The sequence below is a fragment of the Procambarus clarkii genome, chromosome 14, assembly GCF_040958095.1.
Source record: "Procambarus clarkii isolate CNS0578487 chromosome 14, FALCON_Pclarkii_2.0, whole genome shotgun sequence".
In the NCBI taxonomy this organism is placed as follows: domain Eukaryota; kingdom Metazoa; phylum Arthropoda; class Malacostraca; order Decapoda; family Cambaridae; genus Procambarus; species Procambarus clarkii.
In genome coordinates this window covers 40,321,272-40,346,747 of record NC_091163.1, presented here as the reverse complement: position 1 = coordinate 40,346,747, position 25,476 = coordinate 40,321,272, and the positions used below count along the sequence as shown (strand labels likewise).

General features: G+C 42.4%; 1 protein-coding gene across 1 annotated transcript in view; it reads right to left on the bottom strand.

The window, feature by feature from the left end:
• Positions 1-1,021: 1,021 nt before the first annotated feature.
• Positions 1,022-25,476, bottom strand: part of LOC123770864 (proton-coupled folate transporter) — a 35,469-nt gene continuing 11,014 nt past the window's right edge. Inside the window, exons 2-7 of the mRNA XM_045763044.2 lie at positions 14,527-14,679; positions 13,244-13,826; positions 5,329-5,424; positions 4,980-5,210; positions 3,940-4,096; positions 1,022-2,158 (exon numbers count right to left, since the gene is read on the bottom strand). Coding sequence (XP_045619000.1) covers positions 1,570-2,158; positions 3,940-4,096; positions 4,980-5,210; positions 5,329-5,424; positions 13,244-13,826; positions 14,527-14,679 — 1,809 coding nt within the window. The 3' untranslated portion in view covers positions 1,022-1,569. The remainder of the gene's footprint in view (positions 2,159-3,939; positions 4,097-4,979; positions 5,211-5,328; positions 5,425-13,243; positions 13,827-14,526; positions 14,680-25,476) is intronic.

Sequence of the window (25,476 nt, the reverse complement as noted above, 5' to 3'; positions counted from 1 at the left end):
GTGTTGCACCTTCTCCAGACCAGCTATCCTCCTGAAGATGAGGTCTTCATGCCTGGATACAAAAAGCCAAGTGGGCCGCACCAGAGATTTATGTAGTTCTATAACTACTTTCTTTTCCTTGAAATCAAAGTTGCGTCTTACTATTGCTTGGGTTTGGTGGGTTTTTTTTACCGTAGCTCCCACTCGTGACGCTTCCAGTGACTGTTCTCTTCCAGCCCCGATGTGCTTTATTTTATTTTAATTATATATTGTATTCAAAATATATGCGTGGTGCCCCACAAAGCTCCCCCGGATGCTGCATATCGTTTTCTTCAAAGCCGAGGGTCCCTATACACGCAATATATATATATATATATATATATATATATATATATATATATATATATATATATATATATATATAATATATATATATATTATATATATATATATATAATCTTTGGACAACACCCACCAGTGGGACTCGAACCCAGAAAGCACAACTACCTTCCAGTAGCAGGCATAACTAGTATGCTTTAACCCACTACACCATCAGACCTTTCAAAAGAAGTAGATAGTTCGAGATATATATATCTCAAACATCTCTACTTCCCGAAGGCACCAGATGAGTGTGGGGTCAGTCTGCATTTTCCATCAAGCCACTGTCAATGTGAGAGAACTCGTGTCTCACATTGACAGTGGCTTGATGGAAAATGCAGACTGACCCCACACTCATCTGGTGCCTTCGGGAAGTAGAGATGTTTGAGATATATATATCTCGAACTATCTACTTCTTTTGAAAGGTCTGATGGTGTAGTGGGTTAAAGCATACTAGTTATGCCTGCTACTGGAAGGTAGTTGTGCTTTCTGGGTTCGAGTCCCACTGGTGGGTGTTGTCCAAAGATTATTTAATCTTCACTTGTGGTTTATGCAAGTATAGGCTTATATATTATATATATATAATATATATATATATATATATATATATATATATATATTAACACCAAAATATAAGGAAGAAAAAATACTCGACAGCTTCTTTGGAAAATATCTTTGATAAAATATATACAAATGTGTGTTAGAGTTAGTCACACAATAGAAAATAAATAAAATATATAATGTACTGTAATTACATATGAGCTACAGGATATAAATATTTGTCCTCAGTCCCCTGGAGGCTGGTCCGTGTTGGTCACGGTAAGAGAACTGTATGTAGGGGTAACTCACCAAAATGGGCCAACTCTGTATAGTTGCCCATTGTCAGGGGAGAGGAAGATGCAATCCACAACAGTTGACTAACTCCCGGGTACCTGTTTTTACTGCTAGGTGAACAAAGGCATCAGGTGTAAGGTACCCCTAGGCCAAGGACTTACTATCTTCAGGATATAAGTCACAACAGTTGTCTAATTCATGTGTATTTACTGCTAGGTGAACAAAGGAAATATGCGCAGATGTCTCGTCCTGCCCGGGAATCGAACTCGGGTCTATTCTGTTATGAATCGCCTCTGCTAACCACTGTTTGCACAAGTACCTGCTTAAATCAACGGAAAAAAATACTGCTGCTCATTTTGGTGTGTTTGTGCTCGCTTGTCACTGGGTTTTGTGTTTATTGTGTGATGAGTCTCGAACGGCCTCGTTCTCGGCGATATTCTCCGCTGGTAACCTTTCCGACGCTGTGATCTCTGCGTCGCTTAATCCGCTTGCGTAGCACCCGGGTGCTTCTTGCTTCTTTGTGGTATCTCTTGCCTCATTTGCCTCACTTTTCAGACTCTTGCTTCCCACTGTTGGCGGCCTGTTGTCACCTGAAGCAACAGCTGCCTCAGTGTTTTCATCGATGGAGGCGTGGAGCGCGGAGGATGTCTCCAGGGGGCTGGTGGATGATTGGAGGTTAGTAAGAGTCGTCTCCTGTTGGCTCGAGGTAGACGTCTCTTGTGGGGTTGAGGTAGACGTCTCTTGTGGGGATGAGGTAGACGTCTCTCGTGGGATTGGGGTAGACGTCTCTTCGCATTTCTGGGATGTGCGTCTTTTTCTCACACTGTTCAGAGTTCTAGCAACGGAACTGACAGTGGCAGACGGCCTCTTCTTGAAGAGCTCTGTGATCCAAACTCCATGCGTCTTACTTCCGGCTTCCAGGTCCTCTGCGTCGTGGGAAGACGTATGACGCACCACTTCCACCACGCTGAAAAAATGAGAGATAGTCATACTCATATCATAGAGAGATATGAGATAGAGAGATAGAGATAGAGACAGATAGAGACAGACAGATAGAGATAGACAGAGATAGTCATATTGACTAATAGTCAACAAGTGGACGTAAAACTTCATGGACACAGTTGGTCCAGCAAGGTGCGTATCTGTGTGTTAGCGTGGTGTTAGGCAAATTAACGAGCCAATTAACCACTGGTAGGTTAACGTCACCACAATTGTTTACTGACCAACCAGCGAGCATACTTTAGTCCTCAACATTGTCCAAGACAAAAGTAAACTCAGAGTATTCACACAACAATCAAAAATAAATGAAAACGGAATTAATTGTATAAATATACTTGTGCACAACCTTGCAACATGCCCCAACATTCTTTACAAGTAATTAATGTTGCACAATATCAGGATAATCTCTTTATCTGGTAACAATGGCCAGAGATATGCCTCATCTTGAGGGTTATAGGGTTCCATAATCATTGCTCAGTTCTTATTAGTCTCAACAGTGACAAATGTTATGATTTAAGCCGTTATCTAAAGGTTATGACATACACAAGGACTATATAAAGTGAGTATATACTGAGGTTACTTTTTGTCCTGGATTATATACAGGACTAAAGTATACTTGCTGGTTGGTCAGTAAGGTGTTGTGGTGGTCTTAATAACCCTCCAGAGGTTGATAGGACTAAAGTATACTTGCTGGTTGGTCAGTAAGGTGTTGTGGTGGTCTTAATAACCCTCCAGAGGTTGATAGGACTAAAGTATACTTGCTGGTTGGTCAGTAAGGTGTTGTGGTGGTCTTAATAACCCTCCAGAGGTTGATAGGACTAAAGTATACTTGCTGGTTGGTCAGTAAGGTGTTGTGGTGGTCTTAATAACCCTCCAGAGGTTGGTAGGACTAAAGTATACTTGCTGGTTGGTCAGTAAGGTGTTGTGGTGGCCTTAATAACCCTCCAGAGGTTGATAGGACTAAAGTATACTTGCTGGTTGGTCAGTAAGGTGTTGTGGTGGCCTTAATAACCCTCCAGAGGTTGATAGGACTAAAGTATACTTGCTGGTTGGTCAGTAAGGTGTTGTGGTGGCCTTAATAACCCTCCAGAGGTTGATAGGACTGAAGTATACTTGCTGGTTGGTCAGTAAGGTGTTGTGGTGGTCTTAATAACCCTCCAGAGGTTGATAGGACTAAAGTATACTTGCTGGTTGGTCAGTAAGGTGTTGTGGTGGTCTTAATAACCCTCCAGAGGTTGATAGGCCCTAAACCCAACACCAAACCAAGGGTTAAGTTTTATATTAGAGGTAGATTAATGTTTGGAAGTGGATGTATAAAATGTGAAATTTGACTTGGATGAAAGTGATTACGAAAATTGAATTCCATGCAATTGACCATGAATTTTGACTTAAACAAGAGTGACTATAAGGATATACTTACACGACAGTGACAACAATATTGACTTACATGAAAGTGACAATAAAGGTTTACATACTCGACAGTGACAATAAAGGTTTACATACTCGACAGTGACAATAAAGGTTTACATACTCGACAGTGACAAAAAGGTTTAAATACTCGACAGTGACAACAATATTGACTTACATGAAAGTGACAAAAAGGTTTACATACTCGACAGTGACAACAATAATGACTTACATGAAAGTGACAAAAAGGTTTACATACTCGACAGTGACAATAAAGGTTTACATACTCGACAGTGACAATAAAGGTTTACATACTCGACAGTGACAACAATATTGACTTACATGAAAGTGACCATGATGATGACGTTGAGACTGGCAGCAAAGAAGAACTGGGCAGCGGGGAAGGTGTCGACAGTGTTGTAGTAGAGAGGAGAGTAGACGGCGTAGCCCATCATGGGCATCAGACCGTTGAGGGCCGCCATCACCGCGTTGATGCGACCTGATCAACATCAATCATCAATTGAAATATTTACAAGAGGATCTGCCTAGTTAGTACGCGTTTAAATGCTAGTATAGATAACGAAGGCAAGTACCACATAATACACATTCTTTTTAGTTGAATTTGTCTAGTCTTTGGTTTGGGAACTACTACACAAATGTACAAGGTTACATTGGCAAGGTTAGCTTAGATTAGGTCCGATATTGACCAACTATGTCATACCTTGGAAAGTTCTTGCTATTGGTGTATTCTACAGTGTGTGTGAATATTTAAATATTTTAAAAATAATAATTGGGTTAGTTGTTTTCAAATAAGAGAAAATCTTTTCACAATAGCAAATTTTGTATAGATTATATTCATATATTTTGCATATCAGGTTTTGAAAATGCGATGGAAGAGTCTGTTCATAATCTCTTTGATCTCCAACTGTAATTTAGGGCAGACTTAAATAGAGTATACAAGAGTATACTAAAATGGGAAGGTGATTGGTAGAACAAAAAGAACATGGAAACTGCCTTCGAGGGGACCTAAAATCTCCTCTAATGCTTTGTGTGTGCTTTTCTCCGAGGCTGTGGGTCGTATTCTTCCAGCCAGAGGTCGTATCCCATATACTAAAATAAATATATTTATTTTTATTTATTTATATACAAGAGTTCTTTTATTCTTGTATAGCCATTAGCACACATATCGTTTCGGGTCCTTAATCCTAATTCCCCCCTAGAATACCATTCTCCAAATCGTTAACAACCAGGTACCCATTCACTGCTGGGTGAACAGAGGCAACAGTTAAAGATTGGCGCCCAGTCAATCTTCCCCGACCAGGATACCAACCCTTGGGAACCCTTAGGAAGACTGGCTGTAATCTGAACGAAAGTGAACTAACCTTTCTCCTCGGTGGTGACAAGTTTGGTGGACATGGACTTGAATGCGATCACAATTGCGTTAGAGATTAGGCCTGCTGGCGGTCCCAGCCAGATGAGGAATTCCTGGGGAGGGCCATTGACCAGACCATAACATAGATACTCCCCGATCATGGACACGGCCCCGGCCACCACCAGCGAGGCGTCAGTGAAGGACAGGAGCCGCGTCAGGAACGGCACCAGGAACAGTGAACCTGCAAGCGATCAGGATAAACATTACTTTTAGACGATTAATAGTGGATTTTGATTTAGTTTGTTGATGTGAATTCTTTTTTTTAGGTCAGTAAGAACATAAAGTTCTTGGCGACGTACCGAGGGCTGCCATCAGGTTGCGGTAGGTGATCCAGTAGCCGTACTCGGTAGCGTCCCAGTGCAAGGTCCGGCGGACGAACAGGTACATGAAGAATCCTGAGAAGACATAAAACTTTTAAGGACTTATGCCATAAGTCCTTTTACGGTACTGCATATGTAAATCAAAGTAACTTTTTTGTTTTTTGTATATACAAGAGTTCTTACATTCTTGCAAGATGAGATCTTACATAAAAGATCTTATATGGTCTTCCATATCGACTAGTTTTTTGCTTTCAATGTTTTATGTTCTCCTAAACCAAAAGTTGGGTTGTGGCATTTACCCGGAAACAAGTTGTCGACCTTCCCTTATGTCCATATGAGAGAATGTTTATCTGTCCAAGTTTGGAGACGCTTGCGGCCAGCCTAACTAAACTTTGCAGGGTGACTAGTGGGTATAATGGGACGGTCATAGGAGGATCATGATCGGCTTCATATGCCCTTCGTGAAGTCTGTGGAAATTAAATGTTCGGGGCCAAGTCCATAGAGTTTTGACAGTTGTTTATTATTCATTGCAAACACCATTTATTTATTTATTTTTTATTTATTTATTTATGCGAACAAGCCTGAATGGTCCCCAGGACAATATGCAACTGAAAACTCACACCCCAGAAGTGACTCAAACCCATACTCCCAGGAGCCACGCAACTGGTATGTACAAGACGCCTTAATCCACTTGACCATCACGACCGGACATAATGAGGTTATTTATTTATATATATATACAAGAGTTCTCACATTCTTGTACCGCCACCAGCACGCGTAGCGTTTCGGCCAAGTGATTGATCCTAATAGTCCCTGGAATACGACCCACCAAATTGTTTAACAATCATGTACCCATTTTACTGTTGGGTGAACATAGGCTACAGTTAAGGATTGGTGCACAGTAAATCTTCCTCTGCCAGGATACAAACCCGGGACAAAGCGCTCGTGAAACGCCAGGCGAGCCTCTTCCCACTACGCCACGGGATGAAGTATAACCTTCTGGGTCGGCCTAGGCACTGGCCTCCCCTATCTAGCAACCTACATATTTAAGATGAACATATATGTCCAACTATTGTAATACTCACAGGAATGATATTCCTGAGATAAATCCAATAATATCAGGAACTTTTTCACCAGTTGAGAGGCAGGGCCAAAGAGCCGAGCTCAACCCACGTAAGGATTTTTTTTTTTTTTTTTTTTTTTTTTGAGATATATACAAGAGTTGTTACATTCTTGTACAGCCACTAGTACGCGTAGCGTTTCGGGCAAGTCCTTAATCCTACGGTCCCTGGAATACGATCCCCTGCCGCGAAGAATCGTTTTTTCATCCAAGTACACATTTTACTGTTGCGTTAAACAGAGGCTACAGTTAAGGAATTGCGCCCAGTAAATCCTCCCCGGCCAGGATACGAACCCATGACATAACGCTCGCGGAACGCCAGGCGAGTGTCTTACCACTACACCACGGAGACTGTGAATTTGGTTTGTAGAAAGCTCCTGCAACGCTGATAGCTGAATAACACTCAGATTTCATTGTTTTCTGACGTTTTCAAAACTGGATTATCTTGAGATGATTTCGGGGCTTAGTGTCCCCGCGGCCCGGTCCTCGACCAGGTCTCCACCCCCAGGAAGCAGCCCGTGACAGCTGACTAACTCCCAGGTACCTATTTACTGCTAGGTAACAGGAGCATCTGGGTGAAAGAAACTCTGCCCATTGTTTCTCCCCGGCACCCGGGATCGAACCCAGGACCACAGGATCACGCATCCAGTGATCTGTCCGCTCAGCCACCGGCTCTCACAGGGGTATTGGGTGCCCCTGTATTCTTTAAGCCTTTATCGTGTAGCTGCTTTATACTGGATGGCGCTGAAAATGTAGCGAGTTGTGTGTGACCAAAGAACAAAAGAACTGCTGTCAGTTATGTTTCAGATACTTAGTTTAGCAGCCCGTCGTCCTAAGGTCGTCCAACCAACGTCGTCCAACCACAGTCTCCGTGGTGTAGTGGTAAGACACTCGCCTGGCGTTCCGCGAGCGCTATGTCATGGGTTCGTATCCTGGCCGGGGAGGATTTACTGGGCGCAATTCCTTAACTGTAGCCTCTGTTTAACGCAACAGTAAAATGTGTACTTGGATGAAAAAACGATTCTTCGCGGCAGGGGATCGTATTCCAGGGACCATAGGATTAAGGACTTGCCCGAAACGCTACGCGTACTAGTGGCTGTACGAGAATGTAACAACTCTTGTATATATCTCAAAAAAAAAAAAAAAAAAAAAAAGGTTACCACCGTCAAGAAAACGGCAAATTTAAAGTAGTCTCCCTTGACCTACCTGAGGGGGCCCACCTCCCCTCCCCACAAAAAAAAACAGAAAACGGGATTGTCCGTCACTTTCGCCAGCGGCTTCCATTTTCTAGTACGACAATTTTTGGGCTTATGTAACGCCTACGAGCGAAAAGCGACGCTCTTAGTAAGAGGACAGGTTGAGTGTAAATCCTACAATCTTCGTGTTTATTATTACTTAACATTTTAACTAATCCGGCGGACTCGAACCCTGTGTATCCTGCTTGGTAATGTTGAGCTGCGGAAATGGCACACGCACATTCTCTCTGAATATGGTAATAATTCATTTTGTCGGGGGACAGGCAGACAGAGTGTATTCATACATGTTAGGATTATATCAATGCGCCTCCCCCCCCCCCCCCAACATCTCCCCCTAAGGCCGAATTACTGAACACCGCCCAGGAATCAACCCCACGACAACCTGACTACCTCCTGAGTACCTACTTACCGCTAGGTGAACAGAGGCATTAGGTGATAGTAAATGTGCCCAACCATTTCAGTCCCGCCCTGAATTCGAACCTGGAGTTTTCGACTTTTAGTCGAGAATGAACCCGAACAAAGTTACCTCCAAAATTCATATTCATGGTGCCATGAATATCAAAAGTGTTCTAATTAATGTCTTATAAGTTTATTAGCTAAAAGTTTTAAAATGGAAGGATGATGTCACCATTAGCCAATGGGAGAGAGGCAGGGCCATGACGTGGGAGTCGTAGATTGGCTGGACCCTCAGTTGTGTGTTAGAGGTCAGAGGGGAGAGACACACTTTGTTGGCTTTCACTTTGAGGTGGAAATTCGACTTCCGTCAGCTAGAGAAAAGAGCCCAAGTACTAGTGACAGAAAGCAGAGCAGTAGAAGAACAGGAGAAGCTGATGTATCTACCTTTGCCGTATACCCTGGAGCCAAGATGGCGGACGTTCTCAGGAGTTTGTGAAACCTGCAAGAGCATCCTGTCCAATGAGTGGACGAAGTTTCAGGTGTGCCAGGAGGTTTGGGCACCTGTGTTGACCCCCACACAAGTCAGAGAAGAAAGCGACCCAGGCGGCCAAGGAGCTTGAAGACAGCTTTGAAGGGAGATAAGAGCCCCTGGTGCCATTTTGATTCAGCAGACGAAACGCCTTCACAACCCACACTCTGAGGTAAGAACTTTTGCTTGGCTGGGATTTTCTATGTGTTAGGGAGAGGAATACACAGCGGTTCTAGTTGATAGACAGTGACCTTCATAGCCAGTGTATACAATGAGGAACAAATTATATGAGAAAGCTGGATCTTTTAGCGTTTTTGCCAGAGAGAGAGAGAGGGAGTGGCGGCGCACTCCACCTTGGTCAAGACGCAAGTGACGAAGTTACAGCGATCAGCCAGAGGTAGACGGCGGGAACTTTGGACGGTGACTAGCGTTCAAGAGGAACTTTGGACGGTGACTAGCGTTCAAGAGGAACTTTGGACGGTGACTAGCGTTCAAGAGGAACTTTGGACGGTGACTAGCGTTCAAGAGGAACTTTGGACGGTGACTAGCGTTCAAGAGGAACTTTGGACGGTGACTAGCGTTCAAGAGGAACTTTGGACGGTGACTAGCGTTCAAGAGGAACTTTGGACGGTGACTAGCGTTCAAGAGGAACTTTGGACGGTGACTAGCGTTCAAGAGGAACTTTGGACGGTGACTAGCGTTCAAGAGGAACTTTGGACGGTGAGTAGTGTCATTGTGTTATGATTCCTGAATATCATTACTCATATATTTACATAAAGGCTTATTTATGAATAATTAATTGTGACATAAATATATATATAAAGTCTATTCAGATATTTGGGGAGTGTTCATGTGTATAGATGTATATTGGGGAGTGTTCATGTGTATAGATGTATATTGGGGAGTGTTCATGTGTATAGATGTATATTAGAATAATCATCACAGGTTGTAGAGAGAAGATATTGAACTATTGAGAGGTTGACTATCTTGAGATGATTTCGGGGCTTTTAGTGTCCCCGCGGCCCGGTCCTCGACCAGGCCTCCACCCCCAGGAAGCAGCCCGTGACAGCTGACTAACTCCCAGGTACCTATTTGTTGCTAGGTAACAGGGGCATTCAGGGTGAAAGAAACTTTGCCCATTTGTTTCTGCCTCGTGCGGGAATCGAACCCGCGCCACAGAATTACGAGTCCTGCGCGCTATCCACCAGGCTACGAGGCCCCCCTAGGCGACTTCACTCAGCATTTTTGTATTCTTTAGTATGTTAAACGTCAGTTTCTTAAGATGTCTCTTGTTCTTGTCTCTGTGAGCTTAAGTGGTCCTTGGGGGACCGAGTGATTATGGTTAGCGAACTATTCTTTTGATTTCTTTTACTGTCTGAGATAAGATTGTGATTTACATAGTGTGTCTGAGATAAGATTGTGATTTACATAGAGTGTCTGAGATAAGATTGTGATTTACATAGAGTGTCTGAGATAAGATTGTGATTTACATAGAGTACGTTGTTGCTGATTGTCCAGTTGACAGCCCATTAACATAATTAATCATTGAGATCAATTAGTGTAATTTATTAGACTAATGTTTTGACTGTCGGTTTGAGAGACGAGAGTTAGAGTAACTGAAGTGGTTTGTCTCAATGACCCGCCTGGCCTTGTTTACCTTGTAATTTAATTGCAGAGTGCTGCAAGTGTTTTAATTTCAATTTACCTCTTAAGTGAACACCCGTATTGTTCAATTAGTTCATTATTCAGCCCGAAGCGACAACATAGAGGAGTGTGTTGTTATACTTGAGAGCGGCACAAGATATAGGAGTCTGTTGTTACACTTGAGAGCGCCACAAGATATAGGAGTCTGTTGTTACACTTGAGAGCGCCACAAGATATAGGAGTCTGTTGTTATACTTGAGAGCGCCACAAGGTATAGGAGTCTGTTGTTACACTTGAGAGCGGCACAAGATATAGGAGTCTGTTGTTATACTTGAGAGCGCCACAAGATATAGGAGTCTGTTGTTACACTTGAGAGCGGCACAAGATATAGGAGTCTGTTGTTATACTTGAGAGCGGCACAAGATATAGGAGTCTGTTGTTATACTTGAGAGCGCCACAAGGTATAGGAGTCTGTTGTTACACTTGAGAGCGGCACAAGATATAGGAGTCTGTTGTTATACTTGAGAGCGCCACAAGATATAGGAGTCTGTTGTTACACTTGAGAGCGGCACAAGATATAGGAGTCTGTTGTTATACTTGAGAGCGCCACAAGATATAGGAGTCTGTTGTTATACTTGAGAGCGCCACAAGGTATAGGAGTCTGTTGTTATACTTGAGAGCGCCACAAGGTATAGGAGTCTGTTGTTATACTTGAGAGCGCCACAAGATATAGGAGTCTGTTGTTATACTTGAGAGCGCCACAAGGTATAGGAGTCTGTTGTTATACTTGAGAGCGCCACAAGATATAGGAGTCTGTTGTTACACTTGAGAGCGACACAAGATATAGGAGTCTGTTGTTATACTTGAGAGTGACACAAGATATAGGAGTCTGTTGTTACACTTGAGAGCGACACAAGATATAGGAGTCTGTTGTTACACTTGAGAGCGCCACAAGATATAGGAGTCTGTTGTTATACTTGAGAGTGACACAAGATATAGGAGTCTGTTGTTATACTTGAGAGCGCCACAAGGTATAGGAGTCTGTTGTTATACTTGAGAGCGCCACAAGATATAGGAGTCTGTTGTTACACTTGAGAGCGACACAAGATATAGGAGTCTGTTGTTATACTTGAGAGCGACACAAGATATAGGAGTCTGTTGTTACACTTGAGAGCGACACAAGATATAGGAGTCTGTTGTTACACTTGAGAGCGCCACAAGGTATAGGAGTCTGTTGTTATACTTGAGAGCGCCACAAGATATAGGAGTCTGTTGTTATACTTGAGAGGCCACAAGGTATAGGAGTCTGTTGTTATACTTGAGAGCGGCACAAGATATAGGAGTCTGTTGTTATACTTGAGAGGCCACAAGGTATAGGAGTCTGTTGTTATACTTGAGAGCGGCACAAGATATAGGAGTCTGTTGTTACACTTGTTGTCATTAGCTGTCTTTAACGTGTCACTGAAGAACATTACATAACGCCCAGATTGTTTTCTTTGTATTATATTTTATTCTTAATGAATAAGTTGTTATTGTTGTGAAAGAAACTTTCTCTATGTCAATACCTTCCAATGTTATTATCCCACATATTGCAACATATCGAACTGTTCTTGCGATTCTTTAATGAAGACCTAATTCTGGATTCGAACCCGATTCATTGCAGCACACATCAAAGTCCATTTGGTGTGAGAACTCGTGAGCTGCCCTTACTATTGCACTTGTAATCAGAAACTCAACAACCTCGTGGATAGGGATTTCAATTCTTTGGACTCCTGGGGCCAGATTCACGAAAACACTTACGCTAACACTTACGAACGTGTACATCTTTCCTCAATCTTTGACGGCGTTGGTTACATTTATTAGTTTACAAGCAGGAAAATTTCCCATTCAACTGTTGTTATTGTTATAAACAGCCTCCTGGTGCTTCGGAGCTCATTAACTGTTTGATAACTGTAAACAAAGCCGCCGAAGATTGAGAAAAGATGTACAGGTTCGTAAGTACTTGCGTAAGTGCTTTCATGAATCTGGCCCCAGGTGGTTATTTATTACCGTTATTTATTCCAATTTTAAAGTATTTAATCTACTCTGGCACTTAACGCGGGGGCTTGTGCAGTCCTTTCTGAAAAAATAACAAATCTTAAAATAACAAATCTCATATCAATATATCTGCGATAGTGTTTCACGTCAAAGAGACGTGAAACAAGTCTTGGAGACGGTAACCTGTCCTCTTAAAAATAACGTCGTTTTTGGCCGTTTGCCCGTATGGCCGAAAGTGGACGTAATTTGAAAATGAAAAAAATGGAATTAAATTTGGGATTTTTTTTTTCAACAACAGTAAGTTAAAGGTCCTCTGGTAGGTTAGGTGGGCAGGAAATTCTCATAAAGTTTCAAAATGTTATGAAAAACATTAGTTGAAAGTTTCCTCTCCTAACCTGTCCGCGTAGACCGGACGACTCAAACAGAAAACGGAACTTTTGTGAGTCGATTTAATTTCAAATTACGTCCAAATTTGGCCATAGTGCGCACACGAGCCAAGAGTGACGTTATTTTTAAGAGGACGGTTTGAGCAGTGTCGGTTAAGATGGCAACACTGGTGTTTACTTGTTTGTTTGATTAGTGTTTGTATATTTTTACAACTTACGAAGCCATCGCTGTTAGGGCTATCAGGGGTCTCGTAGTACAGATGGCTGCATTCTTACCTCACACTCGGGAACTACGGGTTCATTTCATGGGCGGGACAAAAACAGTTGGGCACATTTCCTATCACCTTATGCTCCATTTCACCTAACAGTAAATAGGTACCCAGGAGTTAATTAGCTTTTAGTAGGGTCACATCCTGAGGGGGGGGAGGGGGAGTTAATATAAGCCACAGAAAGTAATTATTTACTTTCTATGAAAATTTCATATAAGTTTATTTTACGTATCAAACAGAAAGGAAAATATATTTACCTCTGGCCATTCGTCGCATCATATTGCCGGCCATCACAGCTAACAAGACCGTCCTGGCATTGCCGTCACGCTTCTTAAAGGCTGTCTTGAACGACTCCACAACGCGCCTCCAGTTGAAGAAGTCTGCCACCATTGTGGCAATTGACACTTTCTTAATCGGCAAGCTCGAGTCGTCCTTGATGGAGCCTTTAGCCTGAAGCTCCTTCTTGGCGAAGGGTCCGTGACTCTCCTTGATGAAGACCACCACGTAAAGAGCTGTGAGGAAGTAGGCAATCAGGACGAGGCCCAGCGCCAAGTCATAGCCGCTGTATTTGATGACCAGAGCGCCAATCAGAGTGCCAATAGGGCCACCTAAGAACCACATGGAGTTGGCAGTGCTGATGCGAGACGTGCGCTGAGCTTCCTTGCTGATGTCACTGATGTAGCTGACGGTAGAGGACAGGATGCCGGCATTAGTGCCTCCCAAGGCCTCGAGGAACGTTACAAAGTAGATCACCTCCACCGGCCAGCTGGTCTGCCAGTTGGCCAGCAGGTAGCCCCCAGCGTACAGCACGTGACCCACCAGTGTGACCAACATGGGAATCTGTTCAGTGAAATCACTTTATTATTTTGGAGAACGATTAATTTGATCAAATCTAAGCTTTTCTCATTGTGTTCAAGTCAATGTTTATGCTAGGGAATGTTTACACTTAGAGTGTAAACTTATATTTATAAACAGCATCAAATTTTCATAAACTTCCGTACTGAAAAAAATCAGTTGACACATCTTACAAGAAACTCAGCTGAACCTTTCTTCGTCAGTTGACGTAAACAACACTCTAAGGGCTAAGGACGAGAATACATTGCATTAAATTCTTGTGATTAAGAGATAGAGAGACATCAAAAAGACGTCCACAGGTATGGAGGAGAGAGAAAGACGTCAACTAGACGTCCACAGGTGTGGAGGAGAGAGAGAGATGTCAACTAGACGTCTTAGGTGTGGAGGAGAGAGAGAGAGACATCCACAGGTGTGGAGGAGAGAGAGAGACGTCAACTAGACGTCCACAGGTGTGGAGGAGAGAGAGAGACGTCAACTAGACGTCCACAGGTGTGGAGGAGAGAGAGAGACGTCAACTAGACGTCCACAGGTGTGGAGGAGAGAGAGAGACGTCAACAAGACATCCACAGGTGTGGAGGAGAGAGAGAGAGACATCCACAGGTGTGGAGGAGAGAGAGAGACGTCAACAAGACATCCACAGGTGTGGAGGAGAGAGAGAGACGTCAACTAGACGTCCAAAACTGACCTTCCGTCCATACTTGTCACTCCAGGCTCCCATGAAGAGGACAAAGACGAGAGGCAACACAGACAAGATGATGCTGTTGTAGAAGGTGAAGACTGAGAACTCTCGCTGGACGCGCACACTCTCCTCCGGATGAGCCGACAAGTTGGCGCATACCTGAGGGCATCACATGGTATTACCTCACACACCCTGGGGCATCACATGGTCATATCTCACACACCTGGGGCATCACATGGTCATATTCTCACACACCTGGGGCATCACATGGTATTACCTCATTCATAGACCTGGGCATCACATGGTCATATCTCAACATACTTGGGGCATCACATGGTATTACCTCACACACCTGGGGCATCACATAGGTCATATCTAACGCAACTGAGGGCAGGTGTAACTAATCTTTTCCTGTGCAATAAGTGTTATTTTCTGATAACTTACGTCTCTACAATATAGAAAATTATTATTTCCCTCAAACTTTACCTCAAACAGCTTAGGTAAGATTTCTTGAATGTATCTGAGTAGCGGGGAAGACCACTAAGCTGTAATTTTTGGTTATGGGCAAAACTTACCGCTAAGCGGTCACCTTAAAAGGTCAGGAGGGGGTCTGTCCTGAAAAAGTTACCGCTAAGCAGTCACCTGTTTTAGGGTAAACTTTTTTGTCCCAATTTTCTGCTGCGGACTTAAAGATTTCTCATAGGAAAAAAATTCCTCGCCGCAGTCTTAGGAATTTTTTTATGTAGTAAAAGTTTAAGCTGTGGTCTTAAGGAATTATTAGTTGAAAAAATACTCGGAATTCTACACCCTTCAAGAGTTTAAGGTCGAAAGAAGTCCATTTTCAAAGAATATGTTCATTAAGAGTTTGTTAAGTAATTCCCAGTGCCAGATGATTTTTCTTGACCTTTCTTTGTTTGTTTCTCTATACGTTTATAAGTGTAGTTCCGCTATTAACAGTCCAATTTGCCTTGATATAGTCATATTGTGGCCATAGTAAATAATGTCCAAACTGTTACTGAGCTCTGGCTCCTGTCCCCCACCTTATTTCACTCTATAACTCCGCTGCTATTAGCCCAATTTTCCTGAAATTTAAAAACAGACACATATATACATATATATATACCAAGGTAAGAAAAGAAAATAGAGTTACGGAGTGTTAGCTTCTGTCACCTGATTGGTTCACTCCTGTAACTTCGCTACTATTAGCACAATTTTCGTGGAATTTAAAATCGCTGTATTTCGGACATAGTAAATAGGATCAAAGTCGTTACCGAGTGCCAGCTCTCTGTCCTCCGCCTTAGTATTAATCTTATAACTTTGCTATTAACAGATCAAATTCCCCAATATTTAAAACAGATGTATTCCGAACGTAGTAAAATAAGATAAAGAAGGTGACAAGCTCTATCTCCTGTCCTCAGCCTTAGTTCACTCTTATAACTTCCATGTTAATAGATCATTCCTGCAAAATTTTAAAATGTAGTTATTTGCATTGTAGTAAAATAGAACAATTCAGCTACCGTGCTTCCAGCTCTTGTCCCCGCCTTAATTGTCTCTTGTTAGTTCATTATTAACAGATCAATTCCCCGGAGAGTTAAAATCGTAGTTATTTCAGACCCATTAAGAACAAGTGAGATAGTTGCCAGGCTCTGGCTCATGTCCTCAGCCTTAGTTCAATATTCGCCAAACTTAGTTATTTCTTAACACTTAACTGAATTGCTCCTTAGGGCCGCCTTTATCAAAGTAAACATTCATCCCAGATCAAAGTACATTACCTTTTTCCAGAAGCCCGATGCCTCTGTCTACCCTTCCCTGTCACTGTATCTTGAGGTTATCTTGAGATGATTTCGGGCTTTAGTGTCCCCGCGGCCCGGTCCTTGACCAGGCCTCCACCCCCAGGAAGCAGCCCGTGACAGCTAACTACACCCAGGTACCTCTTTTACTGCTAGGTAACAGGGGCATTCAGGTGAAAGAAACTTTGCCCATTTGTTTCTGCTCGTGCGGGAATCGAACCCGCGCATAGAATTACGAGTCCTGCGCGCTATCCACCAGGCTACGAGGCCTCCCCCCCCCCCCTGTAGGTAAACAGTGAGTCATAACCCCTCCTTCAATACACGTATTCACCCAGTTGTGTTTGTGGGGGTTGAGCTTTACTCTTTCGGCCCACATCTCAACTGCCAATCAACTATTACTAACTATTAGTTTGTTTATTTTTTTCTCGCACACATACACACCCAGGAAGCAGCCCGTGACAGCTGTCTAACTCCCAGGTACATATTTACTGCTAGGTAACAGGGGCATCAGGGTGAAAAAACTTTACCCATTTGTTTCTGCCTGGTCCGGGAATCGAACCCTGGCCACAGAATTACGAGTCCTGTGCGCTGTCCACTCAGCTAAAAGACACACGTGTGTGTACTCACCTAATTGTGCTTGCGGGGGTTGAGCTCTGGCTCTTTGGTCCCGCCTCTCAACCGTCAATCAACAGGTGTACAGGTTTCTGAGCCTACTGGGCTCTATCATATCTACACTTGAAACTGTGTATGGAGTCAGCCTCCACCACATCACTTCCTAATGCATTCCATTTGTCAACAACTCTGACACTAAAAAGTTCTTTCTAATATCTCTGTGGCTCATTTGGGCACTCAGTTTCCACCTGTGTCCCCTTGTGCGTGTGCCCCTTGTGTTAAATAGCCTGTCTTTATCTACCCTGTCGATTCTTTTGAGAATCTTGAATGTGGTGATCATGTTCCCCTCTAACTCTTCTGTCTTCCAGCGAAGTGAGGTTTAATTCCCGTAGTCTCTCCTTATAGCTCATACCTCTCAGCTCGGGACTCCGAGCTGAGAGGTATGCACACACATGAGGTATGCACTCACACACACACACACACACACACACACACACACACACACCGTGTGTGTGTGTGTGTGTGTGATAACTTACGTTTAGTCTAGTTATGTCTTACGTCTAGTTATCTAGATAGCTAGATAAAGACCTACACACCACCACCTACAAAATTCTCAGGGTGGACAAAGACAAACTCTTCAGCACGGGTGGGACACGAACAAGGGGACACAGGTGGAAACTTAGTACCCAGATGAGCCACAGAGACGTTAGAAAGATTTTTTCAGTGTCAGCGTAGTTAATAAATGGAATGCATTAGGCAGGGATGTGGTGGAGGCTGACTCCATACACAGTTTATAATGTAAGAACATAAGAACATAAGAACAAAGGTAACTGCAGAAGGCCTATTGGCGCATACGAGGCAGCTCCTATTCTATAACCACCCAATCCCACTCATATACTTGTCCAACCCGTGCTTGAAACAATCGAGGGACCCCACCTCCACAATGTTACGCGGCAATTGGTTCCACAAATCAACAACCCTGTTACTGAACCAGTATTTTCCCAAGTCTTTCCTAAATCTAAACTTATCCAATTTATACCCATTGTTTCGTGTTCTGTCCTGTGTTGATACTTTTAATACCCTATTAATATCCCCCCGGTTATGTCCATTCATCCACTTGTAAACCTCTATCATGTCACCCCTAACTCTTCGCCAAGATAGAGCCCAGTAGGCTCAGGAACCTGTACACCAGTTGATTGACGGTTGAGAGGCGGGACCAAAGAGCCAAAGCTCAGCCCCCGCAAGCACAATTAGGTGAGCACACACACGTGTGTGTGTGTGTGTGTGTGTGTGTGTGTGTGTGTGTGTGTGTGTGTGTGTGTGTGTGTGTGTGTGTGTGTGTGTGTGTGTGTGTGTGTGTGTGTGTGTGCGTGTGCGTGTGTGTGTGTGTGTCTGTGTGTGTGTGTGTGTGTGTGTGTGTGTGTGTGTGTGTGTGTGTGTGTGTGTGTGTGTGTGTGTTGTGTGTGTGTGTGTGTGTGTGCATACGTATGACTGTAAATAAACACTCTCCAGGTATTGATAACCTGTCATAACATGCCTTATCTCCTCCCTCACCCCCCAGCTCCCCACACCCTTATCTACCCCCCTCCCTCACCCCCTACTTCCCTCAGCTCCCCATGCCCTTATCTTCTCCAACTCCACCCACACCAGGGGATATTAATAGGGTATTAAAAGTATCAACACAAGACAGAACACGAAACAATGGGTATAAATTGGATAAGTTTAGATTTAGGAAAGACTTGGGTAAATACTGGTTCAGTAACAGGGTTGTTGATTTGTGGAACCAATTGCCGCGTAACATTGTGGAGGTGGGGTCCCTCGATTGTTTCAAGCGCGGGTTGGACATGTATATGAGTGGGATTGGGTGGTTATAAATAGGAGCTGCCTCGTATGGGCCAACAGGCCTTCTGCAGTTACCTTTGTTCTTATGTTCTTCTTATGTTCTTCTTATGTTCTTACCTCTTCCCTCCTCAGATCCGTTCTCAACATTGTCCAGCATGAATTTAAATATGAATCTGTTCACATCTCTCCTTTTACCCATTCTACATCTATATCTTTATAATGTTTTGCTTCTAGATATAGGATCTGTGTTTGTACGTAAATGTATTTGAATGTTTGACTAAGTTTATGTAATTTGTGCAAGGTTGAGAGTTTGTATATACAAGAGAGCTTGTGAAAGTTTGAGAAAGTAAGTTAATGAACTGAGAGTATGTGTGTATGTGCAAGTCTGTGTTTGTTTGAGTAAGTTAGTGAAGTAAGTATTTGAAAAAGTTTGCGATTGTAATTGTAAACATTTGCATAAGTTTGAAAAGATTTGGTATGTGCAATAAGAATTGTAAAAGATTAGACAGTATGTATGCGCAAGTACAAATTATGAAATGAGTATTTGTGTGAGTTGTATAAGTTTGTGTGTTGTATATAAATGTATCTGCATGTGTTTGTGCGTGTCTGAGGTTGAAGGTACATGTATGTGTAAATTCGTGGTATAAATGTATCTGTATGTGTATTTGCAAGTTTATTTAAGTGTATAAGTATGAATTTGTGTAAGTTTGCAAATGTGATCAAATGTGAGTAAGTTTCTACATGTTTTGTATAAAAGAAAGAATTCGTATCTGTAATGAAATGGCCATTTGCATCCAAGTCTGTGATTGAATAAGTTTATGCTTAAGTTATGTAAGTTATGTCAGGCCGAATAATGCATTATTGATCAGAGAATAGTTTAAGATAAAGTGGGTAAGAGAATACATTTTAAACAGAATAATTAATAAAGGGAAATGTAAATTTCTTACGAAACGTTGAACAGCTGTAGTTACTTAAAGAGCAGTGTTCTGTGCGAGTTATTATTGCCAGAGATGTGAAACATAGTAAATGCTGTTAACATGTTATCTTGAGGTTATCTTGAGATGATTTCGGGGCTTTTTAGTGTCCCCGCGGCCCGGTCCTCGACCAGGCCTCCACCCCCAGGAAGCAGCCCGTGACAGCTGACTAACACCCAGGTACCTATTTTACTGCTAGGTAACAGGGGCATAGGGTCAAAGAAACTCTGCCCATTGTTTCTCGCCGGCGCCTGGGATCGAACCCAGGACCACAGGATCACAAGTCCAGCGTGCTGTCCGTGTTGATCTGAGTACCTCTTTATGAAGTTGATAGCAAGTTTTGTCATAGATATAATATAAAGTTACGAAAAATTATTGTATAAACAAGTTGCATTACATGATAAGTCTTTCGTAAAAGTTTTTTTTGTCTTAATAATATATATATCAGGAAAACTACGGCTTAATGGAAGTTTAGAAATAAAGTTTAAAATAAAGTTTAGAAATAAAGTTTAGAAATAAAGTTTTAGAAATAAAGTTTAGAAATAAAGTTTAGAAATAAAGTTTTAGAAATAAAGTTTAGAAATAAAGTTTAGAAATAAAGTTTAGAAATAAAGTTTAGAAATAAAGTTTAGAAATAAAGTTTTAGAAATAAAGTTTTAAAAATAAAGTTTAGAAATAAAGTTTAGAAATAAAGTTTAGAAATAAAGTTTAGAAATAAAGTTTAGAAATAAAGTTTAGAAATAAAGTTTTAAAAATAAAGTTTAGAAATAAAGTTTAGAAATAAAGTTTAGAAATAAAGTTTAGAAATAAAGTTTTAGAAATAAATTTAGGTAAATTAGAAATATTATGACAAGTTTTACATGAATAGTTTGAAATATTAAAGATGATTGATGACTAAATAAAGAACGTGTCTTAGTAAGGTTAACACAAACTATAGTTGAAATATAAAGCAAGAACGTTACTCTTTATTTATTGTAAGAAGAGAAAATGTTTGTTACAGTGAGAGTTTATTTAATGAACAAAGAAGTTCCTAGAGAGTATCCTTTTATATAAAAATGGGTTAAAGATATGCTAAATAAGTTTACTTGGAACGTATTATAGCTGTGTAAAGATGTCTTATATAATATCCCTGATGGCTCTCAGAATATCCTTGATGTCTCGAAGAGTGTTCTTGATGTCTCTGAGCGTAGCCTTCATGTCTCGAAGAGTGTTCTTGATGTCTCTGAGCGTAGCCTTCATGTCTCGAAGAGTGTTCTTGATGTCTCTGAGCGTAGCCTTCATGTCTCGAAGAGTGTTCTTGATGTCTCTGAGCGTAGCCTTCATGTCTCGAAGAGTGTTCTTGATGTCTCTGAGCGTAGCCTTCATGTCTCGAAGAGTGTTCTTGATGTCTCTGAGCGTAGCCTTCATGTCTCGAAGAGTGTTCTTGATGTCTCTGAGCGTAGCCTTCATGTCTCGAAGAGTGTTCTTGATGTCTCTGAGCGTAGCCTTCATGTCTCGAAGAGTGTTCTTGATGTCTCTGAGCGTAGCCTTCATGTCTCGAAGAGTGTTCTTGATGTCTCTGAGCGTAGCCTTCATGTCTCGAAGAGTGTTCTTGATGTCTCTGAGCGTAGCCTTCATGTCTCGAAGAGTGTTCTTGATGTCTCTGAGCGTAGCCTTGATTGTCTCGAAGAGTGTTCTTGATGTCTCTGAGCGTAGCCTTCATGTCTCGAAGAGTATTTTTGATGTCTCTGAGCGTAGCCTTCATGTCTCGAAGAGTATTTTTGATGTCTCTGAGTAAGAGACTTGATGTCTCAAGGAGTATCCTTCATGGCTTTGAGTGAATTCTTCTCACATAAAGAGAGCATGGAGTGCCTTTTATTGAGTGAAGATGTCACTGGAGCATAAAGATGTTATGAGAGTATCAGTGGAGCATAGAGATGTTATGAGAGTATCAGTGGAGCATAGAGATGTTATGAGAGTATCAGTGGAGCATAAAGATGTTATGAGAGTATCACTGGAGCATAAAGATGTTATGAGAGTATCAGTGGAGCATAAAGATGTTATGAGAGTATCACTGGAGCATAAAGATGTTATGAGAGTATCACTGGAGCATAGAGATGTTATGAGAGTATCAGTGGAGCATAAAGATGTTATGAGAGTATCACTGGAGCATAAAGATGTTATGAGAGTATCAGTGGACGTGTAAAGATGTCTTGGAAAGTAACTTTAGTTTAGAAATATTATGAAGAAATTACTTTTGACTATTTTTCATATTTCACAAAGCATATTGTTAGTTAGGAAAAGTGTTGAAAGATTCTTTTGACCATTTTTTTAACGAAAGAAGAGTTATTTTAGTTGAGGTAAGATATGATGCAAAGAAGTTAGACTCTATTAGTTAGTCACTATTTTCAGCTGAGTGAAGAGTGATTATATTAGCAGTCTCCGTGGTGTAGTGGTAAGACACTCGCCTGGCGTTCCGCGAGCGCTATGTCATGGGTTCGTATCCTGGCCGGGGAGGATTTACTGGGCACAATTCCTTAACTGTAGCCTCTGTTTAACGCAACAGTAAAATGTGTACTTGGTTGTAACAACGATTCTTCGCGGCAGGGGATCGTATTCCAGGGACCATAGGATTAAGGACTTGCCCGAAACGCTACGCGTACTAGTGGCTCTACAAGAATGTAACAACTCTTGTATATATCTCAAAAAAAAATTTAAGAAACGATAATCAAAGAGTGTTTTAGTAAATTTGTTTCTGCTTGGAGTGAAGTTTTGCTTAAGAACAGTGTTGGTAAGAAATATTAGGTTGATAAAAGAAATGCATTGACAGTTTTACAAATAAGTATATAAATGAATAACATTTGCAAATAACATTTGTAATAATTAACTTTGTTGATAAATATATATTTGGTAAATTTTTGTAAAGTAAATAAATTGGTAAATACCTAAATAATTAGTAACTACTAAAATTAATAAATTGTAATAAATAACTTGTAAAATGACTAAATAAATGCTTTGTGATAAATAATTTGTAAATACCTAAATAAATTTTAACTAAATCTGCTGGTAACCGAAATACTGCTGGTTTGTTTTCAGGTATATGCCGGCCCTAAGCCTCTGGCTGGCCCACTGGGCGGGCCCTAAGCCTCTGGCTGGCCCACTGGGCGGGCCCTAAGCCTCTGGCTGGCCCACTGGGCGGGCCCTAAGCCTCTGGCTGGCCCACTGGGCGGGCCCTAAGCCTCTGGCTGGCCCACTGGGCGGGCCCTAAGCCTCTGGCTGGCCCACTGGGCAGGCCCTAAGCCTCTGGCTGGCCCACTGGGCGGGCCCTAAGCCTCTGGTTGGCCCACTGGGCAGGCCCTAAGCCTCTGGTTGGCCCACTGGGCAGGTCCTAAGCCTCTGGCTGGCCCACTGGGCGGGCCCTAAGCCTCTGGTTGGCCCACTGGGCAGGCCCTAAGCCTCTGGTTGGCCCACTGGGCGGGCCCTAAGCCTCTGGCTGGCCCACTGGGCAGGCCCTAAGCCTCTGGCTGGCCCACTGGGCGGGCCCTAAGCCTCTGGTTGGCCCACTGGGCAGGCCCTAAGCCTCTGGTTGGCCCACTGGGCAGGCCCTAAGCCTCTGGTTGGCCCACTGGGCGGGCCCTAAGCCTCTGGCTGGCCCACTGGGCAGGCCCTAAGCCTCTGGCTGGCCCACTGGGCGGGCCCTAAGCCTCTGGTTGGCCCACTGGGCGGGCCCTAAGCCTCTGGTTGGCCCACTGGGCAGGCCCTAAGCCTCTGGTTGGCCCACTGGGCAGGTCCTAAGCCTCTGGTTGGCCCACTGGGCAGGCCCTAAGCCTCTGGTTGGCCCACTGGGCAGGCCCTAAGCCTCTGGCTGGCCCACTAAGTGTTGCTTGTTTCTGTTTTACTTGGGCGGAGTATGAGTATTTATGACTCGTATGGTCGCTTTAGTAAGATTTTGTCCCATGTGTTTAACAACTTCTTCTGCTCTGTTGAATCTAAGTTGAAATCTTAATGGGTTTGTAACTGTGCACTGTGTTAGATAATGTTCCAGGGGTCTGTTGTGGCGGTAACTGTGCACTGTGTTAGATAATGTTCCAGTGGTCTGTCGGGCATTTCTCCACAGTGTTGACATTTCCTCTCATCTTCCGGAACCTGTAAGCCTAATTTCCCATGCACATGGGTACTCAAGCCTGATGCGATGTAAGTGTACTTCTGTTGCTCTACTGCTCCCTTTCATCAAACTAAGTGGTTCGTAGTTGGTTGATGTCTTGTACCAACCCGCAGATCCTGATGTTGCAACTGCTGTGTTGTGGTCACTGTACATCACCTGCATTGCTCTGTTTCTAATTGCTGTTGATAATATGTGACAATGAACTAGTTACTGTATAAAGATGTAATTATACATTTGGTTAAAGAAATATGAGAACATGTAAGCATATGAAAAGAGCATGAACTGAACTTGTAAAGAAAATGAATTACGTAATGATAAAACTAATTGAACTTCCGAAGAATTTGAAATAAACTTGCAGAACACAACAATAACGCGAAGAACACCTAAGAATATGAAAAGAACAATGCGAATATGCAGGGAACATGAATTGAACTTACTGAGAACATGAATAACGTGATAATAAGTTGTGTATGTTGGAAATAACCAAAAGTTTTATACATCTTTGTATTTTATACAACCTTTGTATTAACCACAAGTAGTTACTAAAATTACTAACTTGTAATTTAATCATTATCATGATTTATTTTAAACATATTGCCAGATTCCTCCTGGTCTGAGAGACGACGCGAGGAACGACAGGCGGGAACGTGAAGTCTCTCGCGATGAGGTTATCTTGAGATGATTTCGGGGCTTTTTAGTGTCCCCGCGGCCCGGTCCTCGACCAGGCCTCCACCCCCAGGAAGCAGCCCGTGACAGCTGACTAACTCCCAGGTACCTATTTACTGCTAGGTAACAGGGGCATTCAGGGTGAAAGAAACTTTGCCCATTTGCTTCTGCCTCGTGCGGGAATCGAACCCGCGCCACAGAATTACGAATCCTGCGCGCTATCCACCAGGCTACGAGGCCCCCTCGTAGTCTGAAGTCACAATAACGTGGCTGAAGTAACACAACCGACTTGAGAATGGTCCAGGACGGACCGAAACGTCGTCGTCCCTTCACCTTCTAGTGTGTGGTCTGGTCAACATGAAGTCTCTCAACATTTAGTTGGATTTATAACAGAGTCCAGTTTATCATTTCCTTTACTAAAAATAGTTACTTATTATTAAATTTAATTTCGTAGTATACTACTACTTACTGGAACTCCTTTATTTAGTTGATATTAAACATTCTAGAGGAAATTATTTTAATGTAAATGATTTCACTTTAATGTCCTCGATTAGTTGCACAACTTCAATAAGTCAATGTATGTTACGCGAAATTCTATTTTATCACAGAAGAATTTAATGTGATATTAATACTCGTCACCACCTCTTCCTGCCTTAGTTAATTACGATATATATATATATATATATATATATATATATATATATATATATATATATATATATATATATATATATATATATATATATATATATATATATATCCGTTTACGCTCGAGATGTCTATAGAGAGCCGCGCATGCGCAATCGGGAGGAGGAGGAAGACGAGAGAGCGTCACCAGCATGACTCGGACGCCATTGACAGCGTGCATCAGAGAGCTGCGTTTCGACCGTACTTATTTGGCTCCCACGACCAGTAGAGCGGTGCCACG